Source organism: Trachypithecus francoisi, unplaced genomic scaffold (genome assembly GCF_009764315.1).
Source record: "Trachypithecus francoisi isolate TF-2019V2 unplaced genomic scaffold, Tfra_2.0 Lachesis_group20, whole genome shotgun sequence".
NCBI lineage: Eukaryota > Metazoa > Chordata > Mammalia > Primates > Cercopithecidae > Trachypithecus > Trachypithecus francoisi.
The window spans coordinates 4,683,912-4,710,550 of NW_022681466.1; the positions used below are offsets into that span (position 1 = coordinate 4,683,912).

At 52.9% G+C, this 26,639-nt stretch overlaps 1 protein-coding gene across 2 annotated transcripts in view; it reads right to left on the reverse strand.

Moving 5' to 3' along the window:
* Positions 1 to 1,505: 1,505 nt before the first annotated feature.
* SDK2 (sidekick cell adhesion molecule 2) overlaps positions 1,506 to 26,639 on the reverse strand; it is a 313,739-nt gene continuing 288,605 nt past the window's right edge. For both annotated transcript variants that reach the window (XM_033182024.1, XM_033182023.1), the window contains 6 exons: positions 26,026 to 26,151; positions 20,270 to 20,434; positions 18,450 to 18,590; positions 18,047 to 18,185; positions 16,438 to 16,564; positions 1,506 to 6,030 (listed from right to left, as the gene is read on the reverse strand). In XM_033182024.1, coding sequence (XP_033037915.1) covers positions 5,677 to 6,030; positions 16,438 to 16,564; positions 18,047 to 18,185; positions 18,450 to 18,590; positions 20,270 to 20,434; positions 26,026 to 26,151 — 1,052 coding nt within the window. In that variant the 3' untranslated portion in view covers positions 1,506 to 5,676. The remainder of the gene's footprint in view (positions 6,031 to 16,437; positions 16,565 to 18,046; positions 18,186 to 18,449; positions 18,591 to 20,269; positions 20,435 to 26,025; positions 26,152 to 26,639) is intronic.

Below are 26,639 nucleotides of genomic sequence, written 5' to 3' on the forward strand. Positions count from 1 at the left end.
ATGAAATGCCCTGCTCCAGTTGTGTTTTGATTAGTTGAGCAGCCTCTGTATGAATGTCTGATGTGCATTATGCAATAATGTACACTGTGCAAAATAAGTGTACCCACTGAGTGGCATTACATGCCCTGTTAACATGATTTCCCTACCTGGTACGGTGGCTCATGCCTGTAATCCCAGCATTTTGGAAGGCTGAGGTGGGAGGACTGCTTGATCCCAGGCATTCGAGACCAGCCTGGGCAACAGGATGAGACCTTATCTCTCCAAAAAATAATTAGCTGGGTGTGGTGGCATGAACCTGTGGTCTCAGCTACTTGGGAGGCTGAGGTGGGAGGATCACTTGAGCCCAGGAGGTTGAGGCTGCAGTGAGCTGTGTTCATGCCTCACGCCACTACACTCCAGTCTGGGTGACAGCACAAGACTGTCTCAAAAAAAAAAAAAAAAAGAAAACAAGGTTGGATGTGGTGGCTCATGCCTATAATCCCAACACTTTGGGAGGCCAAGGCAGGTGGATCACCTGAGGTCAGGAGTTCGAGACCAGCCTGACCAACATGGAGAAATCCTGTCACTACTAAAAATACAAAATTAGCCAGGCATGGTGGCATACGCCTGTAATCCCAGCTACTCCGGAAGGCTGAGGCAGGAGAATCGCTTAAACCATGGAGGCAGAGGTTGCGGTGAGCCGAGATTGCGCCACTGCACTCCAGCCTGGGCTACAAGCACGAAACTCCATCTCAAAAAAAAAAAAAAAAAAAGAGAAAAAGAGAGAGAGAGATTTTCCTTCTGTTTCTCTTGAGTCTATTGAGTCCACATGACTTAAGTAATGTGAGATAAATGTGGTATAATGCAACACCACTGTACTCATAAATTTGGCAAGCTAAGCCCTAACTCTAACCCTGGGTAGATTAACTGGGTTAGATCCACCAAACAACATAGCATTTCTCACGGCATTGAGATCACTGGGATGTGGGGTGCGAGCTCCGTAAATTAAAATAAAAATGGACAAGGAGCTTGCCTTAAAATATCAGAGAGGCAGCATCATGTCTTGAGAACCAGAAGGCTTTAGTACAAATCCTGGCTCCACCGCTCCCCAAGGGCAAGCCACTTAAAGTCTCCCTGTTCCAGGTTTCCTCCTCGGGACTGTCACAAGGATTCCATGAGTTAATAAAGGTAAAGTGATTAGAACTGTGCCTGGCACAGAGTGAATGCCATAGACATGTTAGCTATTGCTATTATTAGTATTATTATTCATTATCATTTGCATATTGCATCAAGTAGATTCTTATTCTAAAAGTTTAAAATAAAAAAAATAGTGTATTTCACTGGAAGGCACAGATGTCCACTCACCTATGAATTAAGAGAGTAGATAAGTCAGACCCTTGACTCTTCTCTGCAAAAGCACAGCATGGCTAAAAATGGCTGTTTGGGGGAATGAATTGCTTGGATATGATACTGGGACAGGTGTCCCCGTTCACGTAACAGGAAGGAAAAGAATGTTGCTTCAAAACTCCAAAAAAAAAAGTTTTATTTATAAAATACTGACAGTTTGACAGGACACGGGACTTCTCATAGTATATATTTCAAATCAATCTTTCTTACCTTTCATTTAAAAAATAAACCTGCTAACACGCTATATGACATAGAGATATATATTTTTTTCTTACAGACAGACACCTGCCATAATGAATACTCTCCCCATAATTTTTTGTTATATCTTTTAAATCAAAAAATAAAGATTTGTGTTGATTTTTGTTTCTGGAGTCTAGATGGATGGAGAACGATAACACGTTTAAATGCTTTTGGTTATTCTGATGGAAACAAAGGGGGGGGTGGTCCCAAGGGGGCACCTGTGCTCAGGTGGTGGTCAGGATTGCCATGTGCGCATGCCCGTGGGTGTCCCTGGAAAGGGCCATACAGAGGCACTGGGGAGCGGGTGGTGGCTGCTCAGATGGTCTCCCCTCTATCTTCCTGCGCACCAGCCCCTCACCCAGGGTAGGCACCTTCAGATGTGCACTCTGGGAAGCTGAGGGAAGCCCCTGCCCAGTCAGAGTGGCACTGTGGTGAGGCTCTGGCACCTTTAGAAGCACTGCCCAGGGAGGTGTGGGCAGCAACAGAAGGCCTCGAGGCAGCGTGCACCAGGTGGGGCAGTCCCCGCTATGTCCCCGTTTCCTCTAAATCACGGCAGTGTCAGGTTTGGGGGTAGGAGTTTTGGGGGCCGGATGGTGAGGGGTGGACAGAAGGGGAGGCAGCCTGGGTTTGCAAACTCTCTGGAACCCTAGGAGGATGGTGGTTCTGGAGCCCAGAGCATCTTTTTGGTTTGTCTCGGCAGTGTGGGTGTGGTGCTGACGTCAACTCTGGAGGCGCAGCCAGGAAGGGGAAAGCCCTGGTGTGCCCAGCGTGGGCTCCTGGGTGTAACACTGGGATATTGCTTAGGGCACAGGGAGGCAATGCCAAAGGTGCCAGGTGTGTCCTGGTGTGAACCTGCTTTGGGTGGAGTCCCACAACATGCAGGGGCCCTGGCATCACTGGCTCAGAAACTCACAGGCCAGGAAGGGTCCCCATTACCATGGGCAGGGCCCACCACCCCTTTCTAACGTGGCCAGGTGTCTGGAGGAGGATTGGGAGCCTCGGCTGTCCCAGTAGATATGTAAACAAGGGCAAAGAGATGTGTCCTTAAAAAATCTAGAGTTCCACAGCTGCAGACCTGGGCTTCCAGCTGTGGCTGTGGCTGTGGAGACAATATTCCAGATGGGTGGGTGTTGACTAAGTGTGGGACTTTCACCGTGGGCCCAGCCTGATCTCATGGGCTTGTCTAAATTTGCATGGTGTCCTCGCCCCCTCAGACAATAGATCCCAGTCATGCCCCAAGTGCAAGCAACCCAGGCCACTTGTGCCTCACAGGGGAGAGATGGCTTCAGCCATCAGAGGGAGTTGCAGGAGTCTCTTTGCCAACACACATACAGATGTGTGTTCTGTGCATATTTGTGTGTGCATGTGCGTGAGCGCAGGCGTGCATGGGCACCATCCCGCATGCACACATAGGTGTTAGCACGGGTGCGAATGAACGTGTGGGGAAGGCGGGGGGTGGAATATCTTAGTGCACTAGGTGATTCATTAAAGGCAAAGGAAAATTGGCCTCATGTGCGATATATACACAGACACAATGTTTTTACTCACCCCTGCTTCCTCCCAAATAATCCCTCACTGGGCTGGGCTAAAATAATTCCCTAATGCAAACTGGGAACTTCCTTAAATGGTTAAATGCTCAGCAGAGAGGGAAAAGGATGAAGTTATTTAAAAAAAAAAGATGAGAGGAAAGAAAAGCAAAGCTGCGCAGCACGATCACAGGCCGGCAGCTGCAGATGTGCTGTCATGGAGACGCCAGATGCTGCAGAAGGTGGGGGCAGAGGAGGCAGGGGTGGGGCAGGGTGTCCGGCTGACTCCACTGCAGCCTCCAGACAAGACCAAGGAGGCCCCAAGAGCACCTTACGTCCTGGAGGGGCAAAACCTCAGCCCTTGGTTCTCCTTCGGGGAAGACTGTGCTTCCCTTCCAAGGCCTCCTCACTGGAGAAATCACTGTTTGGACATTGGAGCTGGGCTGGCCTGTCTGCTAAGCCATCTTCCAGCACCGCCCTGTTCACATTTCCCAGGGGTCAAGTGCTTCCGGAAAAGCTGGGTGTGCCCGTTCTTTGAGCCCCAGACCCTGACTTCCCTTCCCGGTCACCATTAACACAGTGACTGACTAGGGGTTGGTGGGGAGGGGTCCAGGCTCTCTCTTACCTTGGTTTGTTTCCCAAATCTCCTACTTGGGCTTCCTTGAACTCTGCTCACCAACCCCAATAGATGATGCCAATAGGGCATCATCTCCTCTTGGGCAGGGCCAGCAGCGCCTGTGCACAGCACACACAGAGAGCCCTGCTCCACGAAGGGGCCCACGCTGAATCGGACAGGCCCCTGCGGGCCAACTGCCACCCATCTCAGCGGTAGGGCAGGTGTTGGGCTGGCTTTACAGGGCTGGCTGAACTCACAGAGGGCCTTGGACAACCTATGGAGTTAGATAGAAAGGCCTCTCCCTAAACTCTGGCATCCATAAGATCCGTAAGTACCAGGTGGATAGGAAGATCCTGGCTACAAGATGTGGCTTTTTTCAGAACACTCCTTGGAGCAGATCGTGTGTGTGTGTGTAAAGGCTTTCCCTCCCATCAGCTATTCTTGTCACTTGGTCCCATCTGACCTGCCCCTGCTGGGCATGCAATTCCAATGCTGGGTCCACTTTGGACTGAGCTTCCTGACCTGCCCCTTCCCCTCCCGGCCCTGGCCAGGCAGAGCCCAGCCTGGAAGCTGTTACTGGAGGTTAGGGTGCTTTTGCCTCTTTGTCTGTAAACTGGGTGCTAGGCAGACTGAGCAAATTCTGGGTGTTCCAGCCTCTGGACCAGGGACTTGGGTCACCCCTCTGGGCTTCTGTGCGTCTGTGCTTAGGAGGCTGCCGGGTGACAGCGAGAGGGACACAGACCTGAAAGTGAGTGTGCTGTCTGGCTAGGAGGACCCAAATGAGTTTGTTCTGGAGAGGATCCCTAGACCCTGTTCCTTGCAAGTGCATGGGAGATGTGTGTGTGTGTGTGGTGAGGATCTATCCAGTGGAGACTGATGTGTCTGCCCAGAGGGAGATCCCCTCACCTGTGCCCCACTCCCCAGCCGAGGGAAGCTGACTAGTCCTTTAAAGATGGGACAGATGGAACCTGGATTGGAAGAAAGAGAACAGTCAAAGCGTCATTCTTATCTTGCCCACAATGCATTAAACCTAATTATCCCACAGTGCCCAGGCCAGTTGCCTTATTTACACCTCTGCTCCCCAGACTTCATCTTTCCTTGTCCGTGCTCAGGAAAGTCAATTCCAGCACAGGGAGGCAGGGTCAGTTGTGGGGATTTCTCCTCTACCCTTGAACTCTCTTCCTTGGATTCACAATTTTAAAAAATATGCAGGAACAAGGAAGGCGTGAAGCAAATTCTCACCCTTTAGTTTTTTTTTTTTCTCTTCCTTTTTCTAAATAAACCAAATGCTTGGTGGAGAAGTTGAGCAGGGGAGGTGGGCAGTAGAGGTTGCCAAGATAGGACAGGGGGTCTGGACAAGGCTGTCCTATGCCTGCCAGCCACGGTGATGGTGCATGGAGGGAGAGGGGAAGGAGGAGCAGGGAGAGAAGGCAGGCGTAGCTTCCGGGATGCCCATCCTTTTTGCAGAGAGCAGTGGCAGTGGGTCCAGGGGTCCTGCAGGGACTGGAAGGGGGCAGCTGGGTGGACATCCAGAAGCTTCTTCCTCAGCCACACCTGCCTGGCGGCCTCCAGTCCTCAGCCTTCGCTCCCCCTCTCTCTCCAGAGGCCCACCCCTCTCTGTGTCCATAGCAGTGACACAACCACTTCCCTAGCTCCGCGTAATTCCCAAGGGAGCAGTGAACCCCACCATCTCAAAGCCGAAGAACTGCTGGCCACACACATCCTCTCACGGTTTTCTCCCTCCTTCTGAACGCCGACTTTGCTGGCCCTGGAATCTCTGGAAAAATAAACTCAGGAGGTGAAAAGTTGACTTGGTTTCTTGGTGTTTTGTGTTCTGGCAGGCGGTGAGAGGAGGGCGAAGGAGGAGTTTGGTACCTTTTCTCTTTCTTGCTTTTTCCTCTTCCGATGTCAAACAAATGATGAAAATCCTGCTATGGGAGCCCGGGAGCCAGGGGCCAGGCTGCTGGGGGGACGGTAGAGGGTGCTCTGCTGACTTGGGGGATTAGGGGGGTTCTGGGGCGTTGGAGTCCGACTGGCCTTGGGCCGAAAGAGGCTGCCCTGCTGGGTGCTGGTGCTGTTGGTGACGGCGGCGTGGTCCGGCTCACCTGAGTCGCTCTCAGTGTAGCTGTAGGCCTGTGCCCTTGAGATGCCCTTCTGCTGCCGCCGCCATGAGTTGTAGTATGTGGGGTCACTGATGTAGTGGTTGACAAAGGAGTGGGCCTTCTGGTGGCTTGAGTCGACCTCGTACTCGCTGTCACTTCCCTGGGAGGACAGAGAATCAGGGCGTGTCAGTGGCCCCGTAGGGACAGGCTATTGTGGTCGGGGCCAGAAGGCACAGGGCATTCTGGTTCAAAACTCTGCTCTGCCTTTTTCTTTTCTTTTCTTTTCTTTTTTTAAATTCTGAGACAAAGTTTCACTCTTGTTGCCCAGGCTGGAGTACAATGGCCCAATCTTGGCTCACGGCAACCTTCACCTCTTGGGTTCAAGTGATTCTCCTGCCTCAGCCTCCTGAATAGCTGGGATTACAGGCGCCTGCCACAATGCCCAGCTAATTTTTTGTATTTTTAGTAAAGATGGGGTTTCTCCATGTTGGCCAGGCTGGTCTCAAACTCCTGACCTCAGGTGATCCACCTGCCTCGGCCTCCCAAAGTACTGAGATTACAGGCGTGAGCCACCGCGCCTGGCCTGCTCTGCCTTTTTCAAGACTTGGACTCTGGGCTTCCCAGCTCCCTCGCTGCCAAGGGGGTCTGGTGCCCATTTGTGCCCGCCTGCTGCTTCCTTCAGAGCAGATCCCAGACCAGAAGGGTCTACTATGGGGTTGGCCTAGAGCTGGGAGATACCTGATAGAATCAGAAGACTTGAATTTTTATTTTCTTTCTTTCTTTCTTTTTTTTTTGAGACAGAATCTCACTCGGTCACCCAGGCTGGAGTGCATTGGCATGATCTTGGCTCACTCCAACCTTCAGCTCGCAGGTTCAAGCAATTCTCCTGCCTCAGCCTCCTGAGTAGCTGGGATGACAGACATGTGCCACCATTCCTGGCTAATTTTTTGTGTATTTAGGGGTTTCACCACGTTGGCCAGCCTGGTCTTGAACTCCTGACCTCAAGTGATCCACCCGCCTTACTCTCCCAAAGTACTGGGATTACAGGCGTCAGCCACTATGCCTGGCAAGTTTTATTTTCTTTCCTTTTTATTTTTACTTTTATTTATTTTTATTATTTATTTATTTATTTACTTTTTGGGACAGAGTCTCACTCTGTTGCCCAGGCTGGAGTGCAGTGATGCAATCCTAACTCACTGTAGCCTCAACCTCCTGAGCTCAAGCTATCCTCCCACGTCAGCCTTCTGAGTAGCCAGGACTATAGGTGCATGCCACCATGCCCCACTAACTTAAAAAAATTTTCTCTTGTGATGAGATTTCCTTATGTTGCCCAGGTTGGTCTAGAACTCCTGGGCTTAAGTGATCCTCCTGCCTTGGACTCCCAAAGTGCTGGGATTACAGGCATGAGCCACTTTATTTCACCTTTGTTTTTTTTTGTTTTGTTTTTTCTTTTTTGATAGGCAGTTTCGCTCTTGTTGCCCAGGCTGGAGTGCAGTGGCGCAATCTGGGCTCACTGCAACCTCCACCTCCCGGGTTCAAGTGATTCTCCTGCCTCAACCTTTGGAGCAGTTGAAATTACAGGCACCTGCCACCATGCCCGGCTCATTTTTTCTATTTTTAGTAGAGATGAGGTTTCACCATGTTGGCCAGGCTGGTCTTGAACTCCTGACCTCAGGTGATCCACCCGCCTTGGCCTCTCAAAGTGCTGGGATTACAGGCGTGGGCCACCGTGCCCAGCCTAGCTTTGTTTTCAATTGAAGTGAGGTTCACATAACTGAAAGTGAACCATTCTAAAGTCTATGACTCAGTACATTAGGACCTTCACAATGTTGTGCAACCACCACTTCTATCCAGCTCCGAATCATTTCCATCACCCCAAAATAAAATCCTGTACCCAGGAAGCAGTCACTCCCCATCTCTGCCCCCACCGGGCACTCCCTATATCCATGCCCCTGGCAACTACTAATCTGTTTTCTGTCTCCAGGGATTAACTTATTTGGGACTTTCATAGAAATGGGATCATATAATATGTGGCCTTTTGTGTCTGGCTTCTCTGACACAGAGCCATGTTTTTGAGGTTCAACCACAACCTACTAAGTTATCATCTTGGTCCAGCTTCTGATTTACTTTGTGACTGGGGACAAAGCCAGAGCCAGATTAAGACCTTTAGAGGCTCCAGGCAGTAAAAAAATGCCTGTGCCTGTCCACGTGTGATCCAACATAAAAACAACACTTAGTTACAAACTAAGCATGAGAAAAATCAAAAGTTCAGAATTTTCATGTAATCTAAAACCTTAAAGTTATTATTATTATTATTTTTGAGATGGAGTTTTGCTCGTTTCATCCAGGCTTGAGTGCAGTGGCACGATCTTGGCTCACCTCAACCTCTGCCTCCGGGGTTCAAGTGATTCTCCTGCTTCAGCCTCCTGAGTAGCTAGGATTACAGGCACACGCCACCACACCTGACTAATTTTTGTATTTTTAGTAGAGATGCAGTTTCGCCATGTTGGTCAGGCTGGCCTCGAACTCCCAACCTCAGGTGATCTGCCCACCTCGACTTCCCAAAGTTCTGGGATTACAGGCATGAGCTACCGTGGCTGGCCTGTTTTTTTTTTTTTTTTTTTTTAGAGACGGGGGTCTCTCTTTGTTGCCTAGGCTGGTCTCAAACTCGTGGGCCCAAGCTATGCTCCTGCCTCGGCCTCCCAAAGTGTTGGGATTATAGGCATAATTACACTGCACCCAACCTGAAGTTTTTTGTTTTTTGTTTTTTTTAAAGATAAAAATATTAAATTATTCCTTTTTTTTTTCCGACACTTTGATGGCCTAGGCACAGGCTTCATCTATCTATTGGGGACATCAGCCCCAAACAAGAATCAGTCTCGGTGGAAAGTGAAATCTGAATTGTGGAGCTAAAAACATTGTGCACCCGTTCCCCTACCCTGAGCTCCCAGCCATGTTTTGAGAGTTAATAAGACAACAGATGGGACCACCCTCAGAACTCTCTGGAAGAGAAGTGCTCCAATTTCAGCGTACAGCAAACGCTCAGTGCACTGCAGCTCAGAGGACCCTACCCAGGCCTCCTCAGTCCTCCCCAGCCAATGCCCCTGCCTGGGGGAAGTTAGTGAATCACAGCAACCCAAGTAGAACATAAAACCCAGGTAGCCCAGTCCAAACAAGTTTGGGATGGGGAGCTGTGTCCTGCTTTACAGGTAAAGAAAATGGAGTGGGGACTTTTGTCCCAAGGGTCTGGGCTTTGGGAAATGAGATGCACGGCTTGTTCTCAGGAACTCAGAGTCCTTCATAACATGGGGATACATCTCGAGGGGACGTAGCTACAATGAACAGAACTATAACGACCCCTGCCACTGGAGCAGGCGCTCTGCCAGACAGTCCGAAACGCTGACGTGTGTAACTGGATTTAATTTTCACACCTCTGTGCTGTAGCTCCTATTGACTGACCGGCACATAAAGTACAGGAAGGGTGATGGGTTTTGCTGGGGAAGTGATCCAGCCGGGCTTGAACTCCAATCTGCCTGACTTTCTAAAGCCCACGCACCCCTTAACTCCTACACTCCTGCCTGGAGACCACAGGATGGGAACAAGAGCTTCCCCACAACCTCCCACCCCGACTCCTAGCAGGAATTAAATACTCCCTAGTCCATCTGCTAATTTATGTTCTCTGGCCCCTCCCCTCCCTCTCCTCACCCCTCTACAACCCCAGCCACTCTCCTTACCACCGCCCCCAGCAGACACTCCCCCACCAGGACCTCAATCCTCTTGGCAGGCACAGACGGCTGCCCAAGACAATGGAAAGTCCCTGGGCTCGGTCTGCCCCATGACGCAATGCAGCGGAATACAAGCCCCTTTCTGTGCCTACCGCCCAGCTGCTGGCCCAGGAGAACAAAGAGGGGGTATAGGCAGGGCAGGGAGACTCCATATGCCCAGCGGGGCACCTAACGCTGGGCCGAGTGAGGCTGGCCTGGAGCAGCGCGGATCTGTGAGGCAGGAGGCTGGGGGTCTGTCCCGCCCAGGAGAAGTGAGGGTCTGTGAGTGCGGGGGACCAGACAGGGATGTCCCCCAGTTTTCCCTACAGGTTTGGTCTCTCCACCCACTAACTGACTTGAACCGTTGTTAGCATCATCTGCAGGGGTTCTAGAATTTTGGCTAGCCCCAGGCCCCAGCCTTGCAGAGGAGTGAACCCCAGGATGACTGTGGGACCAGTGGAAAAGAATTTCTGCGGGGAGGAGCTTGTGGCATGGGGAAGTTCCGGCCCCTACCAGCAGGCTGTCTCAGCCTCAGTGTCCTTGTCTGTAAAATGGGTAGAGTTCCATAGTGCACAGGGTGAAATGAGCTAACCCAGGAGAGAATGCTGTAAAAGGTATTATCAGTGGGGACAGTGAGGGTGGGCCTGGGTGGGAAAGGGAAGAGATGGAGTGAGAAACCTCAAAGCCCCCTGGCAGGGATTAGAAGGGGCCAGGAAGCCGGGGAGGCCAACTCAGTGCTCAGGCAGCTGGAATGGGAGAAGAAGGTTAGCTGCCCGCTCCCCACCAACCCCCAATTCCGAGAGAGGGGCATGTCTGGACTGGAAGCAAGGTGGGGAGTGGGGTTCTCTGGCCCTCCGAGGGGCCCAGATCCCAAAGCCCACTCATCTAGACCATCCCCATCCTACCAGCTATGATCTGCCGAATGCTTACTGCTCCCAGGCACTCTCTGGGCAGCATCTAGGGGATGGAAGGCACCAGAAGGAAGAGCAGGGAGCCAAACAGAGCTCGCGCTGCGGGAGGGGCCAGGCAGGCCAGAGTCTGGTCTTCCCCTTCCCCCGCTCCGCCCTCCAAAGCCCAAGCAGGAGGGCTTTGCATCAGCGACTGCTGCTCCCGCCTCCATCTCCCTGAACATCTGTTTCTTTTCGGGGTGGGGGTAGGGCGAGAAGAGAAGAAAGCGAGGGGGAAACCAGGGGCTCCTATTGCGGCTTTCAATTCTCACGGGCCTCGGTAATTGAATGCAGCTTCCCAGGGACCGGCCCAGCACAAAGGGGGCCTTTCAGGGGCCGTCCTGCCAGGCCACCAGGCAATCAAGTGACTGCTTCGTCTCCCTGGTCTCTTAACAGCTCCTCAAAGCCACTCAATCAGCAATTACTGAGGTCTGGGGACGGGGAGCACAGACTCCAGGCTTGGTGATGGGAGTGGGGAGGGGGGACCAGAAGGAGGCAGGACCCCGGAGAAAAGAGGAAGCAAAGCAAAGCCCTTTTGATTTTTTTGTTCATCTCCAGCCCAAAGGATCTGGCACCAGACTCAGCCTTAGGGAAGGTGTTGAGACCTTGGGGTCAGGCAGGGGACCCTTATCTTGTTGAATCTTATGGAGTCTGGGAGGAATGTGTTGCCCTAGATGACAGAGCAGTCACCCTGTGAAACTCCGTGGGAGACTGGAAGCAGGAGCCCCTCTCTCATCCATGGTCCCAAGGGCTCTGCACTGATTCTAGCCTGAAGCCGGCAGCGTACCTGTGCAGGGTGTTCTGCCTGTCTCCCGGATGCCTCTACCTGGGGGGCCAGCCGGGGTCTCTCTGCAGGGGCTGCAGCCTCTGGATTAGAGGTGGTGTAGGGGTGATGTGTCTCTGTGCGTCTCCGAAGAACCTCGGAATTGTGCCCCTGGAGGCACAATTTTGTCGAGACTCTGGGCTCCCTGTGTTAAGAGAGCTGGAAATCTCCCAAGAATGTCCTTTGAAAAATGTCAGCTCAGAAGCAATGTCATATGTGCTACCTGTGCCCTTATAGGTAAAGTGACAGCAACGTGTGCCCCTCCCCCTGCAACCGGCTGTCAGAGATGTCTGTGGTTCAGGAGGCTCAAGGGAGGTCACTGGGGTGGGGTTGGAGGCAGTGAAGTCCTCTTTCCTTCAAACTCCTCTCCGTGCTGGGCAGCTGCACGAGGCCAGGCTGCGGTGGGCACGACCCTCCAAGCAAGCTGGCTCTAGATCTGAATCCCAGTTGCTTGTACTTCTGAGCTCTGTGACCAAGGGCATACCACTTGACTTCTCTGAGCCTCAGTTTCCCCAGCTATTAAATGGGGATGGTTTCACTTGCATGGCAGGACAGCTGGATGTTAAATGAGAATATACAAAGCACAGGGCTCGGCACACAGCAGGCGTCCAGTATGTCTCTTCCCGGCCTGGCTCTGCCCTGCAGTGTGTTTCTTGTTTGGCACAAGCTTGGGCTGCCAGGATCTGGGGTGCAGTCAGGCTACGGAGAACCAACCAGGTCTCAGCTGAGCCTATTTGCAGTCAGGCTAAGGAGAACCAACGAGGTCTCAGCTGAGCCTAGTGGACTCACGGCCCAATCTGATGGAAAAGTGGCAGACACAGGTAAAAGGTCAGAGCCATTCAGTAGAAGGGTGATAGCAGAACATGATCCCGCTCCAGCCAGCTGCAAACCTGCACGCTTCCCTTCTATGCATGACCCAGTCCTGTTCACACTTTGAGGCCCAGCTCAAATAAATGCCACCTCCTTCAGGCAGCCCTCTCTGAGCCTCCAGGGGAAGTCATCTCCTTATGGTGCTTTATCTGCCTCTGCACTGCAGGAAAGAAACAGAAAGACTTGGCTGGGTGTGGTGTGGCTCATGCCTGTAATCCCAGCACTTTGAGAGGCTGAGGTGGGCAGATCACCTGAGGTCAGGAGTTCGAGACCAGCCTGGCCAACATGGTGAAACCCCGTCTCTACTAAAAATATAAAAATTAGCTGGGCATGGTGGTAGGCGCCTGTAATCCCAGCTATTCGGGAGGCTGAGGCAGGAAAATCGCTTGAACCCGGGAGGCAGAGGTTGCAGTGAGCTGAGATTGTGCCATTGCACTCCAGCCTGGGGGACAAAAGCGAGGCTTCGTCTCAAAAAAAAAAAAAAAAAAAAAAGAGAGAAAGAGAGAAAGGCTTTTGTTCACCACTTTCTTCCTCAAGTTACTGTGGTTCCATAATGTTTGAATGAAAAATGAAAACGTGGTTATTTATACACATATGGTCTTCCCTAATAAATCATAACATATTATCACACAACATTCATTAGAGTCTGTCTTGCCCACTACTGTCGCCATCATTCCTATACAGCATCTGATTCTGTTTTGTGGCTACAGAACAAATAGCTGTTGAGTAAATGCATCAAGGAATGAATGAATGAGCTTCACAGAGAGCCAACCCACCCAGCACTTATACACTTCCTCCTCCCAGGTACCACACAGAGTCTCACCTGTGCCGGTATGCAGGGCAGATGTCATAGGGAGAACAGGGGGGCGGGATGGATTTTGGGCTTGTTGTCAGGGGGTGGGGGCCTTCCCAACTCTCTCTTTTTCATCATCTTTACTTGAAAATGGCCTGAATGCCACCAGTGCCTCCCAGAGGACTCTGAAGCTTAGGTGGTGTCATTCACGAACAAACCTTAGAATCCTTCGTGGCTTCTACTAAACACTTCATAAATGTTTGCTATTATAATTCGGTGCATAATAAATGGTACAGAAAATATGATTCATGGCTGGGCGTGGTGGCTGACACCTGTGATCCCAGCATTTTGTGAGGCCGAGGTGGGTGGATCACTTGAGGTCAGGAGTTCTAGACCAACCTGACCAACATGGTGAAACCCCCATCTCTACTAAAAATACAAAATGAGCTTGGCGCAGTGACACACACGTGTAATCCCAGCTACTTGGGAAGTTGAGGCAGGAGAACTGCTTGAACCCGGGAGGCAGAGGTTGAGGTGAGTTGAGATCGCGCCATCGCACTCCAGCCTAGGCAAGGAGGGCAAAACTTGGTCTCAAAAAAAAAAAAAAAAGAAAAAGAGAAAACAAAAGATTCACTCTGTGTATCTTCTTTTTAAAGTGTGCTTAATTTCATTGCAATGCACTTCAAGGAGCTGTCCATGATATTGCAAACACTGAAGATCAAGATTAGACAGTGTGTGCCATTGGCTTGGAATTTCTTTTTCATTGTGATTTACTTGTGTGCTAAGTATATACATTATTACTTTTTTTTCTACCAGACTTGGGCTCTTCTTTTGAAAATGAAGTTGCCATCCAGCCATGCTGCAGTGTTAAAGCTCCATCAAACAGGTCAGGGGCCTTTAAATCTCCAGTCTTTGCATGCATCCTGCCCTCTGCCTGGTGCCTCCTTCTGCACTCTGGGCCCTCTATGGGAGAGCCGGCCCCTCTCTCCTCTAGCCCATCACCCACAGCTGAATTATAGCCTTTCTCACATCGCATCATGTGTGTTTGTTTATAAGTCAAACTGACGCTTTGTTTATTACCATATCACAGGAAAACGACTGGGCAGATTTCCGCCAATTTTGGAGAGTGAGTTTTGGGTGGTCTGACTCAGAATATAAACCAGGCAGCATATGCAAAACCCACTCGACAAAGACCTGGGGGAAGGGGTGCCCTTGAAAAGAGAGGCAGTCATTTTTCCTGGCGGCTGAAACGGAGGGGCCCTGGCCTGTGCAGCTGCTGATCCTCTGGGATGTACCTTTGCACAAACTGTCACAGGCAGGAGAACGACCAGTGGCATCCCCATCAGCCCCCACTTGAAGGTCGCAATGGTGGGGGCTCCGCATTGCAGACGCTGATGGGTAGCCGAGCTGCTTCTCACGTGGCTGAGTGGCAGCAGCACTGACTTCTTTAGAAGCCTCATAAGGACCATAGTGGGGCTGGGCGCAGTGGTTCACGCCTGTAATCCCAGCACTTTGGGATAGTGGGGCCGGGCGCACTGGTTCACGCCCGTAATCCCAGCATTTTGGGAGGCCGAGGCTGGGGAACACTTGAGGTCAAGCATTTGAGAGCAGCCTGGCCAACATGGTGAAACCCCATCTCTACTAAAATACAAAAATTAGTCAGGGGTGGTGGCGCATGCCTGTAATCCCAGCTACTCGGGAGGCTGAGGCAGGAGAATTGCTTGAACCCTAGGTGGAGGTCTCAGTGAGCGGAGATTGCACCACTTGCACTCCAGAGCAAGACCCTGTCTTTTTTTTTTTTTTTTTTTTTGAGACGGAGTCTCGCTCTAGCCCGGGCTGGAGTGCAGTGGCTGGATCTCAGCTCACTGCAAGCTCCGCCTCCCGGGTTTTACACCATTCTCCTGCCTCAGCCTCCAGAGTAGCTGGGACTACAGGCGCCCGCCACCTCGCCCGGCTAGTTTTTGTATTTTTTAGTAGAGACGGGGTTTCACCGTGTTAGCCAGGATGGTCTCGATCTCCTGACCTCGTGATCCGCCCGTCTTGGCCTCCCAAAGTGCTGGGATTACAGGCTTGAGCCACTGCGCCCGGCCAAGACCCTGTCTTAACAACAAAAAAACTTATCACTTGGATCACATGGGTTTTGTGCCCCACAGTAAGTCCCTGGGTAAGCCATGCTAAGTTGGGGTCTCTGTCCCTGCCAACTTTGAGCTAGGGAGTTAGGTCCAGCCTTCTCGGCTCTGCCAAGTCCATCAGTAACCCTGGAGCTGAACAAAACAGCAGTGAGTGACAGGCCCTGAGCCCACGGGGCCCACCACGTGATCCCAGGCTTCCTGGCACCTCCTGCAAAGCCAGCAGCCCAGCTCCCTGCTGGCACCTCTTCCTTCACTTCCTCTCCCAGGCCTGGGCAGAAAGGTCCAGGGCGTGGGACACAGTGGCCTTTCGTGGCCTTTCGTGGCCCTTTCCTCGGTAACCACTAGGCTTGGCTGAGGCAGAGAGGGTGGGGGTGGGAAGCTGTAAGGCTGCATGGTTGGAATACACACAGCCCCTCCCCCACAAGCCTGGGACACGGTGTCCCTGCGTGACCCACCTAATGTCTGCTCTCTGAGCTCGCTGTCTTCCAGAGGCACTGACCCCCCTCTTGATATAAAAGCTGACATTTACAGAATGGTTGCCGTGTGCCTGGCTCTACGCTGAGTTCATCTGTGTCTAATCTCAGCAGATCCTCCCCACGGCCTCAGGACAGAGCCTATTATCACCCCTGCCTGTTCCACAGATGGGGAAACTGAGGCTTAGAAAGGTTACTTGGCATATCCAGGACATCCCAGGTCACGGGCAACAAAGCCAGGATTCACACTCAGGTCCAAAGCTCCAAAGCTTAACATCTCCCTGGTCTACACTGCTTCTCATCCTCGGGGCTCCGGGACACCCAGCCCTCTGTTTCTGAAGCTTGTTTTGATCCATGAGTAGTGAAGCTGAGCATTTTTCCAGGTCTCTGGCCTGGAATGCAGGGCTGTGTGTCCACCTTCTCCCCAGAGTCTCCCTCTCCGACACCTTCAGCATGCTCCCTTGCAGGCCAGACCTAATGAGTAACTGAGCCTGTGGGGTGACCCCTGAAAGTAGAGAGGGCCATGATCTTTGGGGGACCCCCTATGATCAAGGTTCCCGGGACCCCATTAGCACTGGCTGCAAACTTTGAGCAGAACTTGGGGGGGGACAAATGGCCCATATATGACTTCAGGGTGGTTTCTTGGGCCCTTTAGTCTTTACTGCCCCATGAAGGAAAGGAAGAAAACCCATCTGCCTTCACTGCCCCACTCTGGGAGGCGCTGCTCCCCCGCCTCCGCAGGACACCTGGCCCTCCTGCCCTCACCTGAGAGTCGGAGATTTCTGAGGGCTTCTCGGTCAGGCTGCTGCTCTCTGCAGGGATGAGGTCATTGTACTTGGTGACATCCTCATCCGAGTAGTGCAGGCTGCCCGGGCTGGGCCTGGGGGGAGACCTGGAGAGAGTGGGGAGTGGGGCTGAGAGGTGCACTCACTCAGGGCAGCCTGCCCTGGCCTAGGGAGACCACAGCGGGGCCTGGGGGGCATGGATCCCTGCCACCCTGTGCTCCTCCTCCTTCCTGGGTCTGCCTTCCAGGAGCCTGGGCCTGGGAAATAGGAACCTGGAGGAGGGCAAAGAGGGAAAAACGGGGTGCCAGGCTAATGCTGTCATGGCAACATGCAGGGTGAATGTAGGGGGGATGTCACTGTGGCTGGGTTCAGGACCCCACATCCTGGGGTTGCTTTGGTGCAAATGGGATTTTTGTGTACACCCAGTGGCTTTGGGGGCACACAGTGGCCTGAATACGTGTGTACTGTGGGTAGGAGAGGCTGGGAAGGGCAGGCGAAGGTGAGGCCATGTGTGAAATGCCCCCTTGTTAAATGTGGCAGGGCCCGGGAGCCAGCCTGGCGGGGCTGCTGTGGTCATGCTGGGCCTGGCTGGGCCTGCTGTGGGGGCCTCAAACAGCTCTTTCTTTGGAAGGCTGGATTTGGCAGAGGATAAGAGCTCGGCTTTGGGAGCCCCTCCCTCCATCCTCTAGATGAACACACACATAGCTTCGTCCCTCTAAGACAGAGACAGAGGGAAGCTTTGTGAGCTCCTGAGAGAGGCTGGACTCCTCCTGACTGCCGCCTCCAGTGAGCTGGGAAAGCCAGTAGGGCTGAGGCCGGAGACAGGAGCCCTCTGGAAACCGCCACACATCAGGGGAGGGTCAGGTGGGCCCTGGCAGCTGCTCCTACCCTTGGAAATGAGCAGCCCAGTGGCCATAAGGAGTAGGGACTAGGAGGGGGCTGGGGTTAGGAAGAAGTCAGGAGAAAACAGGAGCCGTACTCACGCCACCAGCCTGGTCCTGTCCTCAGGGGCTGCTTTCAGATGCTGCCCTTTGAGGCTGATGGGGATGGGAGGTTGTCCTTAAATAGGCAGAAATAAGGACTCGGAGAGAGGGTTTCCCAGATGGGGAGGAAGACGGTAGGGCATAGCGATAAGGGGGTGCTCAGGCGTCCTTCGCTAAGGTGTATTTGCTCGGGTCTGCGTTGGCTAGGCCTGTCTTGCCTTTGGGGCAAGTGACGATCTCCAGGGCCGTTTCCCTGGCAGTTGGCTCTGAACAGCAGTAGGTTGGTTTGCAACATTTTGCCAGTTATTTGCATTCTGCTGTCACTGTCAGGAACTCTTAGTAGCTACCTCCTTGTACATTTCTCCCCAGTGCGCCCTTACCCCCAGGTTGTGCCTGGGCATGGTGGGGACTGGGACAGGCCCCTAGTTGTCCTACTTGGGCCTCACCGGTCTTTCTGCTGACCGTTCCCAGCCCTGGGGCTTGAATGGCGTTTCCCAGGACAAGGTATGGCCAGGTAAGCACTGCCTGCTCTATGGCCCTCCCCAGCATTCTCTCCACCTGGGCACTGCTGGGCCTGGCCCCCCACCCCCGCAGAGGGCCCAGTACCTGGTGTACAGGCCGTTCTTTCGGCAGAAAGAATTCTTGACGGAGAGCCGCCTGTTGTTGAGTTCCAGGGCAGGGAAGCTGCTTTCATCTAAGCTCATCATCTCGCTGTGGCCTAGGGCTCCAGACTTGGCACTGTTCCCTGAAGTCAGGAGGAGATTGACACCCTTTGGACTGTGGCCTCCCCTCTCCCATACCACTTCCCACCTGGCTGGGTTATCCCCTCTTTCTCTTGGTAGAGTTGAGACCAAAATAAGAGGTTGAGATTGTGTGTAGAAACCCTAGGCTTCCCACCCACCAGAGCAGACGTGCTGCCAGGAGAGGGACCTGATCACCCCTGTCCTGGCCAAAAGGGAGATATGTAAAAGTCAAGTCCAGCCAGCACGGCTGGTGCCAGCTTACTCACCCGAGTCTGTCTTCTTGGCGTACTTCTTGCTCTGGCCCCGGATGATGAGCACGAAGACCAGAAGCAGAATGAAGATGAGGCCGACCAGGGCGATGACCACCAAGAACCACCACTCCTCGTAGAAGGGGTTGGCTTTCTGGGCTGGAGCATGGATGGGGTCAGGTATATAGGGTGCTCAGCCCCCTCCTCCCTCCAAATCTCCTGCTCCGGTTGGAACCCTACCAAATGCTCACAATCTATGGGAAGGCAGGGTCTGTGACCTCTGAATGAGGGAAAACCTCTGTGAGGATAGTTTCACCTCAAGTACCCACTCTGATCAGTCGGTAAAGGGCTCCCTGGAGGGGTGATGTCAGATGAGTTCTGAGGTGGCTACCTGGCTCAACAGGAAAGAGTGCTAAGATTGATTAGTGATGTCTGCCAGGGACATAGGAGGGGAAAGTGGCAGTGTGTTGGCTACTTTTCCTTTTTCTTTTTTTCTTTTCTTTTCTTTTTTTGTTTGAGACAGAGTTTCACTCTTGTTTCCCACGCTGGAGTGCAATGGCATGACCTTGGCTTACTGCAACCTCCACCTCCTGGGTTCAAGCAATTTTCCTACCTCAGCCTCCCAAGTAACTGCGATTACAGGCGCCTGCCACCACATCTGGCTAATTTTTGTATTTTTTAGTAGAGATGGAGTGTCACCATGTTGGCCAGGCTGGTCTCGAACTCCTGACCTCAGGTGATCCACCTGCCTCAGCCTCCCAAAGTGCTGGGATTACAGACATGAGCCACCATTCCCAGCCCCTTTTCTTTTTTTGTTTTGTACTTGTCTAGGGGCTATCTTGATAAGCAGACCTCAGTCTCACGGGGAAAGGTGCTTCTCTGGCCTGCAAGAGGCTGAAAGAGCATTTCCTGAGGTTCAGTTTGGAGTGAAATTTTTGCTGGTGACAGAAGGCAGCGGGAACTGGGAGGATGGACACAGGGGTTCTTTAGTAAAAGGTGAAAGATTTACATGATCCAGAGCATGGTGAGGGGGTCTTTAAGATGTCTCTTCCAGGTAGAGCTCCCTTCTTTCAAAACCCTTAGACTGTGCTTTCTGCACCCAGCCAGGACTACTCATGCTGTGTGGACAAGGGGTGGGCTCTCTGTTTCAGCCTTGAAGCACTTCTGTCCCAGGATTTGGTTTTACCAATGTGGGTAAAAGATTTCGTTCTCTCAGTGTGGGCAATGTGTGGCACAGGGAGGAGGCTGGGTTCCTTTGAGTTGTGCTTCTGCTTGGGGGAAGGGGCCTTTGTATTCAGAGTGGTTAGCGATAACATTTTGGGTCATGGGTTTAGATAGCAGAGCCCTTTGTGCGCTCTAAGACATGCCAGACAGGAAGAATGAGGGGAGGAAAACGGGAGGGGTGGTGACCCTGCTGCACCCGGGTACTGCCCAGTCAGGCCTAAGGCCCGCCTGTGTCACTACTGCTCTGCAGCTGCTGACCCTGCCATGTTGGGTTTCCATGGAAAGACAGTTATGGCCTGGAGCCCCTAAACGTCCTGGGTGATGAGCGCATGGAAGTTTGCATCTTGGGCCCTCTGCTCTGCCCCTACCTGGGGCTTCTGGAGTCCTTGAAAGGGAGCCCCAGGATCAAGGCCCCTAGTGTCCTCTGGCCTTGAGGGCTGACCCAGGCCTGGGCACCAGGACTTGCCTCTTCACAGCCCCGAGGGGACAACGCGTTTTGGTTTCCGCCACACACTCCTGGTGACCTGATGCCTCTCCTCTTTCCCCCCTGCCCCGCGTCAGCCTGCAGGCTCTGCTGTGGGGCTCCCCTACTCCCTCAGCCCCGAGGCTGGTACCTGGCACAGACTGGGAGGGGCTGCTGGGGGTGCCGAAGCCGTAGTCGTTGACCGCGATGACCCGGAAGTCATAGCTCACGCCTGGTTTCAGGATATCCATGCTGAACGTGTAGGAGCTCACCTCCTTGGGGATGTCTTTGATGAGGATGTCCCATAGTCCCTCGTCTGCAGGAGCACAGAGAGGGAGGCCCTGGGAGATGAGGGGGAGCCCCAAATGCCGCTCCCAGCCCCGTCCTATGTTCCCTGAGGGCTGGGCCTGTTGGATCCGCCTTGCTCTACACGGAATTGCAGGCCTTGGTTCTCCCTTGAAGCTTCTGCAAAAGACACCTTTTTCACGAAGCATTGTGGCTTGCGCCTGTAATTCCAGCACTTTGAGAGGCTGAGGCGGGTGGATCACCTGAGGTTAGGAGTTCGAGACCAGCCTGGCCAACATGGTGAAACCTTGTCTCTACTAAAAATACAAAAATTAGCTTGGTGTGGTGGCACAGGCCTGTAATCCCAGCTACTGGGGAGGCTGAGGCAGGGGAATCGCTTGAACCTGGGAGACGGAAGTTGCAATGAGCTGAGATCACGCCACCGCATTCCGGCCTGGGCAACAGAGCAAGACTCAGTCTCAAAAAAAAGACACCTTTTGGAGCATCTCTTTTATTCTTTTTATTAAAATATCTGTACTACATTAAAAGATATGTACTGTGCAGAAAGTACTGTCACAACCAATGACAGTACCGCTGTCCAGAGAAACAGACTCAACAAGTTAGCACTTGTGCAGGCAGAACACTATGGATTCTGTCTTCCACATCATTAAAAACGGTTGGAAACATGATTTTAAGTGACTGCCTAAGATATTACCATCTGGGAATACCCTCTTCTTTCCTTAACTAGGCCCTGTTTTTCTAACCCCCTTTCCTAATTCAAAACATACACAGTGGTGGTGGCAGGAGATAAAAGTAAGAGTGCTATTTTTCTTTTTTTTTGAGACAGAGTTTTGCTCTTGTCGCCCAGGCTGGAGTACAATGGCCTGATCTTGGCTCACCATAACCTCCGCCTCCCAAGTTCAAGGGATTCTCCAGCCTCAGCCTCCCGAGTCCCCCATGCCTGGCTAATTTTGTATTTTTAGTAGAGTTGGGGGTTTCTCGATGTTGGTCAGGCTGGTCTCGAACTCCCGACCTCAGGTGATCCGCCCGCTTTGGCCTCCCAAAGTGGGATTACCGGTGTGAGCCACTGCGCCTGGCCATTTTTTTTTTTTTTGAGATGGAGTCTCACTCTGTCATCCAGGCTGGAGTGCAGTGGTGCCATCTCAGCTCACCGCAACCTCCACCTCCCAGGTTCAAGCTATTTTCCTACCTCAGCCTCCCAGGTAGCTGGGATTACAGGCTTACTCCACCATACACAGCTAAATTTTGTATTTTTTAGTAGAGATGGGGTTTCATCATGTTGGCCAGGCTGGTCTTGAACTTCTGACCTCAGGTGATCTGCCCGCCTTGGCCTCCCAAAGTGTTAGGATTACAGGTGTGAGCTACCACACCCAGTCTTTTTTGTTTCTTTTAAATAACAGCTGCAGGAAAGATCTGGTTTTAAAAAAATTATTTTGAGACAGGGTCTCGCTCTGTTGCTGAGGCTGGAGTGCAGTGGTGTGCTCTCGACTCACTGCAGCCCCAACCTCCCGGGCTCAAGCGATCCTCCCACCTCAGCCTCTCAAAGTGCTGGGATTACAGGTGTGAGCCACCAGGCTCAGCCAACAGGAAAAATGTGGGTTTCCTGAGTGGGTTTAATCAAGTTGCCTGGATCTGGCGAGCTCCTCTTCAGTCACCTTCTTTCTTAGGAGCAGAGAAGAGAAAGAGCGACTGCGGGCGCCCCAGGGATCCCCTGTCTGTTCACCTCATGTTGGCCTCAGCCACCTCTGTCCTTTGCACCTGAGCTTCCTTCAGATCCCCTTCCCCTCTTTATCTGTGGCTCTCTGGGCCTTGCCCTCGTGGGATATCATTCACCTTCATGCTGTTTAATCGGAGCGGTGTGGGTGCTGCCTGGGTCAGGGAAGAGGCAAGCCCCTGCCATAGCCCTGGGGCATCCATCATGTTGGTGGGGAGGGCAGGAGGGGCCCTGGCTGCTCGCTCTGGGTGGGGCCGATGGGGTCAGCCTGGCCCTGAGAGAGGTGCATCTTCCTGCTGGTGGCAGTGCGGGGCTGATTTGGAAACCAAAGTATCCAAGTCACCTTGGATACTTCTCTTCATGGTAGAAGGACATCAGCGAGGCCAGCTCGCAGGTCCTCTCTGTCTGGCCTGCTCCAGGGAGGTCGCCCAGTGGCCAATCTTGCCATTCGGCTTCTGCACCCTCTGGTGGAAGCTGCTCTCCTACCAGAGGTATGCCCAGCTCGGGGCCGCCCTTCCCTAGAGATGATGATTTTATTTGTTTTCCTCACCATACTTTCTCACAGACCCAGTCGTGTAAGTTGAGCACTGCAGCAGAGGCGCCTCCATGCTCTGGCGTCCTGTCTGAATTTTGGACCCAGTGGTGGGACCTGATGAGGGGGCTGCCTCCCCACTTCCAGTGTGGATCCTTCCAATTTGGGGAAGGCCATGGGGACCCAGTCTGCATCAGAGGTGTCCTTGCAGAAGACTCCAGGGTCCCAAACCTCGGCCTCATTGTTGGTCTTACTTGTTTTTGAGCCTCTGCCTGCTACACCTCCATCTTTTTTTTTTTTTTTTGAGACGGAGTCTCGCTCTGTCGCCCAAGCTGGAGTGCGATGGCATGATCTCGGCTCACTGGAAGCTCTGCCCCCCATTCAAGAGATTCTCCTACCTCAGTCTCTTGAGTAGCTGGGATTATAGGCACCTGCCACCACGCCTGGCTAACTTATTTATTTATTTATTTGGAGATGGAGTCTCGCTCTGTCACTCAGGCTGGAGTGCTCTGGCACGATCTCAGCTCACTGCAACCTCCAACTTCTGGGTTCAAGCGATTCTCCTGCCTCAGCCTCCCGAGTAGCTCGGATTACAAGCACGCACCACCATGCCCAGCTAATTTTTATTTATTTATTTATTTGGAGATGGAGTCTCGCTCTGTCACTCAGGCTGGAGTGCTCTGGCACGATCTCAGCTCACTGCAACCTCCAACTTCTGGGTTCAAGCGATTCTCCTGCCTCAGCCTCCCGAGTAGCTCGGATTACAAGCACGCACCACCATGCCCAGCTAATTTTTATTTATTTATTTATTTTTAGTAGAGATGGGGTTTTGCCATGTTGGCCAGGATGGTCTTGATCTCCTGACCTCGTGATCTTCCTGCCTTGGCCTCCCAAAGTGCTGGGATTATAGGTGTGAACCACCGCGCCTGGCCCATCTTTTTGTTTAATATCTTTCTTTCTCTCTTTCCCCTTTGCTGGCTGTGAAATCCCTCAAGGGCAAGGATCATGACTAATTCATCTTAAGTCTTCCTTAGCCCAGCACCCAGCACAGACACCTTCTCACCATTTGTTGAATAAATAAATGGAAACTTTCTTCCCTGGCCTTTTCATAGCATGAGGTGCCCAGTTTCAGAACTTCATGCCTTGAAATTTTAGTACTAGGGTGCAAATCCATTTTCCTCACATGCCTCTGAATTCTCTCACTCATCTTTGAATGATGTCATAATGATGATGACGGTGACAACAGCTGACACTTACGCCTCTGTCAAGCACCCTGGGTCTACATGCTTTCCTTTTCAAATCCATAGCAATGGTAAGAGGGAGGAACTACTGTCTCCATTTTACAGATGAGGACACCAAGGCCTGGAGGAAGCTTCACTCATCTTCTCAAGGCCCCACGCTGTCAGCAGCAGAGCTGGCGTTACTGCCTGGGGCCACCTCATTTCTGGCACCAAACTTCCCTGCCCAGTGCAGTCAGGAGTTGGACCTGTGTTTGCTGGATGGGCTGGGATCGTTGAGGCCCCTGCTCCTGCCTTCCAGAAGCTGGGATCTCCTGTCTGCTATTTAACCCCCTTGTTCCACACCACACGGGGACAAAGGGTGGGGCTGGGGCAACCAGGCCAGGCCAGAAGCTGCTGGAATGTCACGCTGGGGCTCCAGCCACCAGCCCCAGGAGTTGGCTGATGTGCAGGACAGGCTCCTGGGGCTGTAAATCCCTCAGCGAACCCCTCCCTGGGTCTGCAGCGTTTGGCAGCTCCTGGCTTGTAAAAGGGGGTGTATTTAGTTTATCCTGCCTAGCCCGAAGCACAAGCAATTTAGGGGCAAGTGTAGGACAAGGGCTGTGCCATCCTGAGGATGAAAAGGGAAGCACAGAAGAAGGGACGGGGGCATTGAGGGGAGAGATGCTCACCCCATAACAGCAGCCTGCTCTCAAACAGCCTTAGGGATAGGCCACCATGCCCCTTGCCCCCTCTCCTCCCTCCTCCCCTTGCCTGGTTACTGATCCTGTCCTCTGCTCTCTGGCCCTGGCCCTGCTCCAAGTCCTGGTTTCTCACAGGCCCCCGGCTGGGTCCTTCCTTTTATGCTCAGGGCTTGATTCCACCAGTGTGGACCAAGTCACAGCCCGCAAACTTGGAACACCAGAGTCCCACGCTGGGCCTCCCAGGAAACACTGGAGAATCAACAGGACCAGAGTCAGGGGCCAACATTCCACAGCCTGGCACCCCAGCTGGCCAACTTGGGTGGAATAAACAGGTGCAGGTCCTGGTTGGGAGAAGCACGTAGTAGTCTCCTGGCCAATTCAGCAGCCGGCACCAGAGGGCCAGGGAGGGACCATCTGGAGTGGAGAGAGAGCCAGCCCTGCGTGCATCCTCTGGTCACGCAGCAGATCTGAGCAGCTAGATGGATTCGCTATATGCAACTGCGATTCTTAGCATGTGATTAAGGCAGGAGCGGTGGTAGTGGCTTCCAGGAACTACTAGAATTATTAACTCTTTGCTATTGGGATGATTAGTGCCTAGCTACCTCAAAGTATTAACAATTTGTCACTGGGATGTTTCCATATTCCCCATCAGGAGTGTTAGCTACTGAGATGCCTGGTGACGTCCCATTATGATTGTAATTTGCTATTTGGGCTACAGCAACAAAGCCTTGTTTTCCTTCTCCATTTTAATCACCTAACTGTGGATCCATGGGATACAGAGAACAGGCCTCCTGTTCTTGCTGACTCTGGCACCTCTGATTAACTTGGAAACCTAGCAACACAGGGAGTTGGCAGTGGCTGCGAGCTCCTGCGAGTAAGCAGAGCCCAGCAAGCGGGTGTCAGGATGGGTGACACTGGAGCAGTGGAGAGCAGCCCCCTGGAGTGACTTATCTGTCACTCATCTGATGGCTTTGGAAGTTCTTGTGATTCAATTTCAGGCTTGACAGGAGAGGCTGGGACGATTACAACAGCCACCAAGACAGCCATGATGGCAGAGACAGGGCTTTGAGAGGCAGCTGGGGTCTTCTTAGTCAGGGGGCACCCATCAGTGGGGTCGTGTGGAGGATTCGGTGTGTGAGCCACATGCGTCACATGCTTGGGCTTCTGGCTTCCTGAGCAATCCTCAACCCAAGCTGGTCCTCAGCTAGCACTAAGAGCCATTCTCTGGGGGCCTCCTGGGGGTTACTTAGCCAGGAGTCCAGCTCTAGGAGCACCCCCACCTGGTTTCCCACTCCTCAACAGGGCCAGGTGACTTCACCCGTAGCACAGGCGCCTTCTCAGGCAGACGACAGATGCACATGCCCCAGGTGGAGGGACCCAGGAAGGAGGGAGACAGTGAGCCATGGGGTCTCAGCCCAGCAGGGCGGGGCGCACCTGAAGGCCTGGCCTCGATGACGTAGCGGGTGATGGGCCCTTTGCCTGGGTCTCCGCTGGACCAGTGGATGGCGATGGCAGAGCTGTACCGCACGATGATGGGCACGCCAGGCGGTCCTGGGGCACCTGCAGACAGCACACAGAGGCAAGGGATGTCTAGAACCCAGAACAGCCACCCAGCCCATCAACCCGCGCTCGAGGAGGAGCACTGGGTGACAGAATCAACCCTGGACAGACAGCCGCCAGGAAGCCCCGCAAATGTTGAGGCCTGACAGTGCCTCTCAGGCTGGGCCTGCCAGGATGGACTGTTGTCCCCTCTAGGCCACCCCTTTGCTCCACACTCCAAATCCCAGGGCAGAAAACAAATGGAATGGTCCAGAAAGGTCCCCAGAGTAGAGTCAGGAGACCTGGGTTCCAGCCCAGAACGTGTTAGATGGGTGATTTTGATCAATTCACATAGCCTTCTAGTGCCTCCGTTTCCACCTTTGTAAGGGCCTTTTGGAAGGTAAGGCTTGAAGGCTGTGTCCTGGATCAGGGGCAGGGGGCAGGGGGCCAGAATAGAGGTGGGTGCGATGATGGCAGAGTGGGCCCATGAGAGGAGGGGGCTGGTCAGA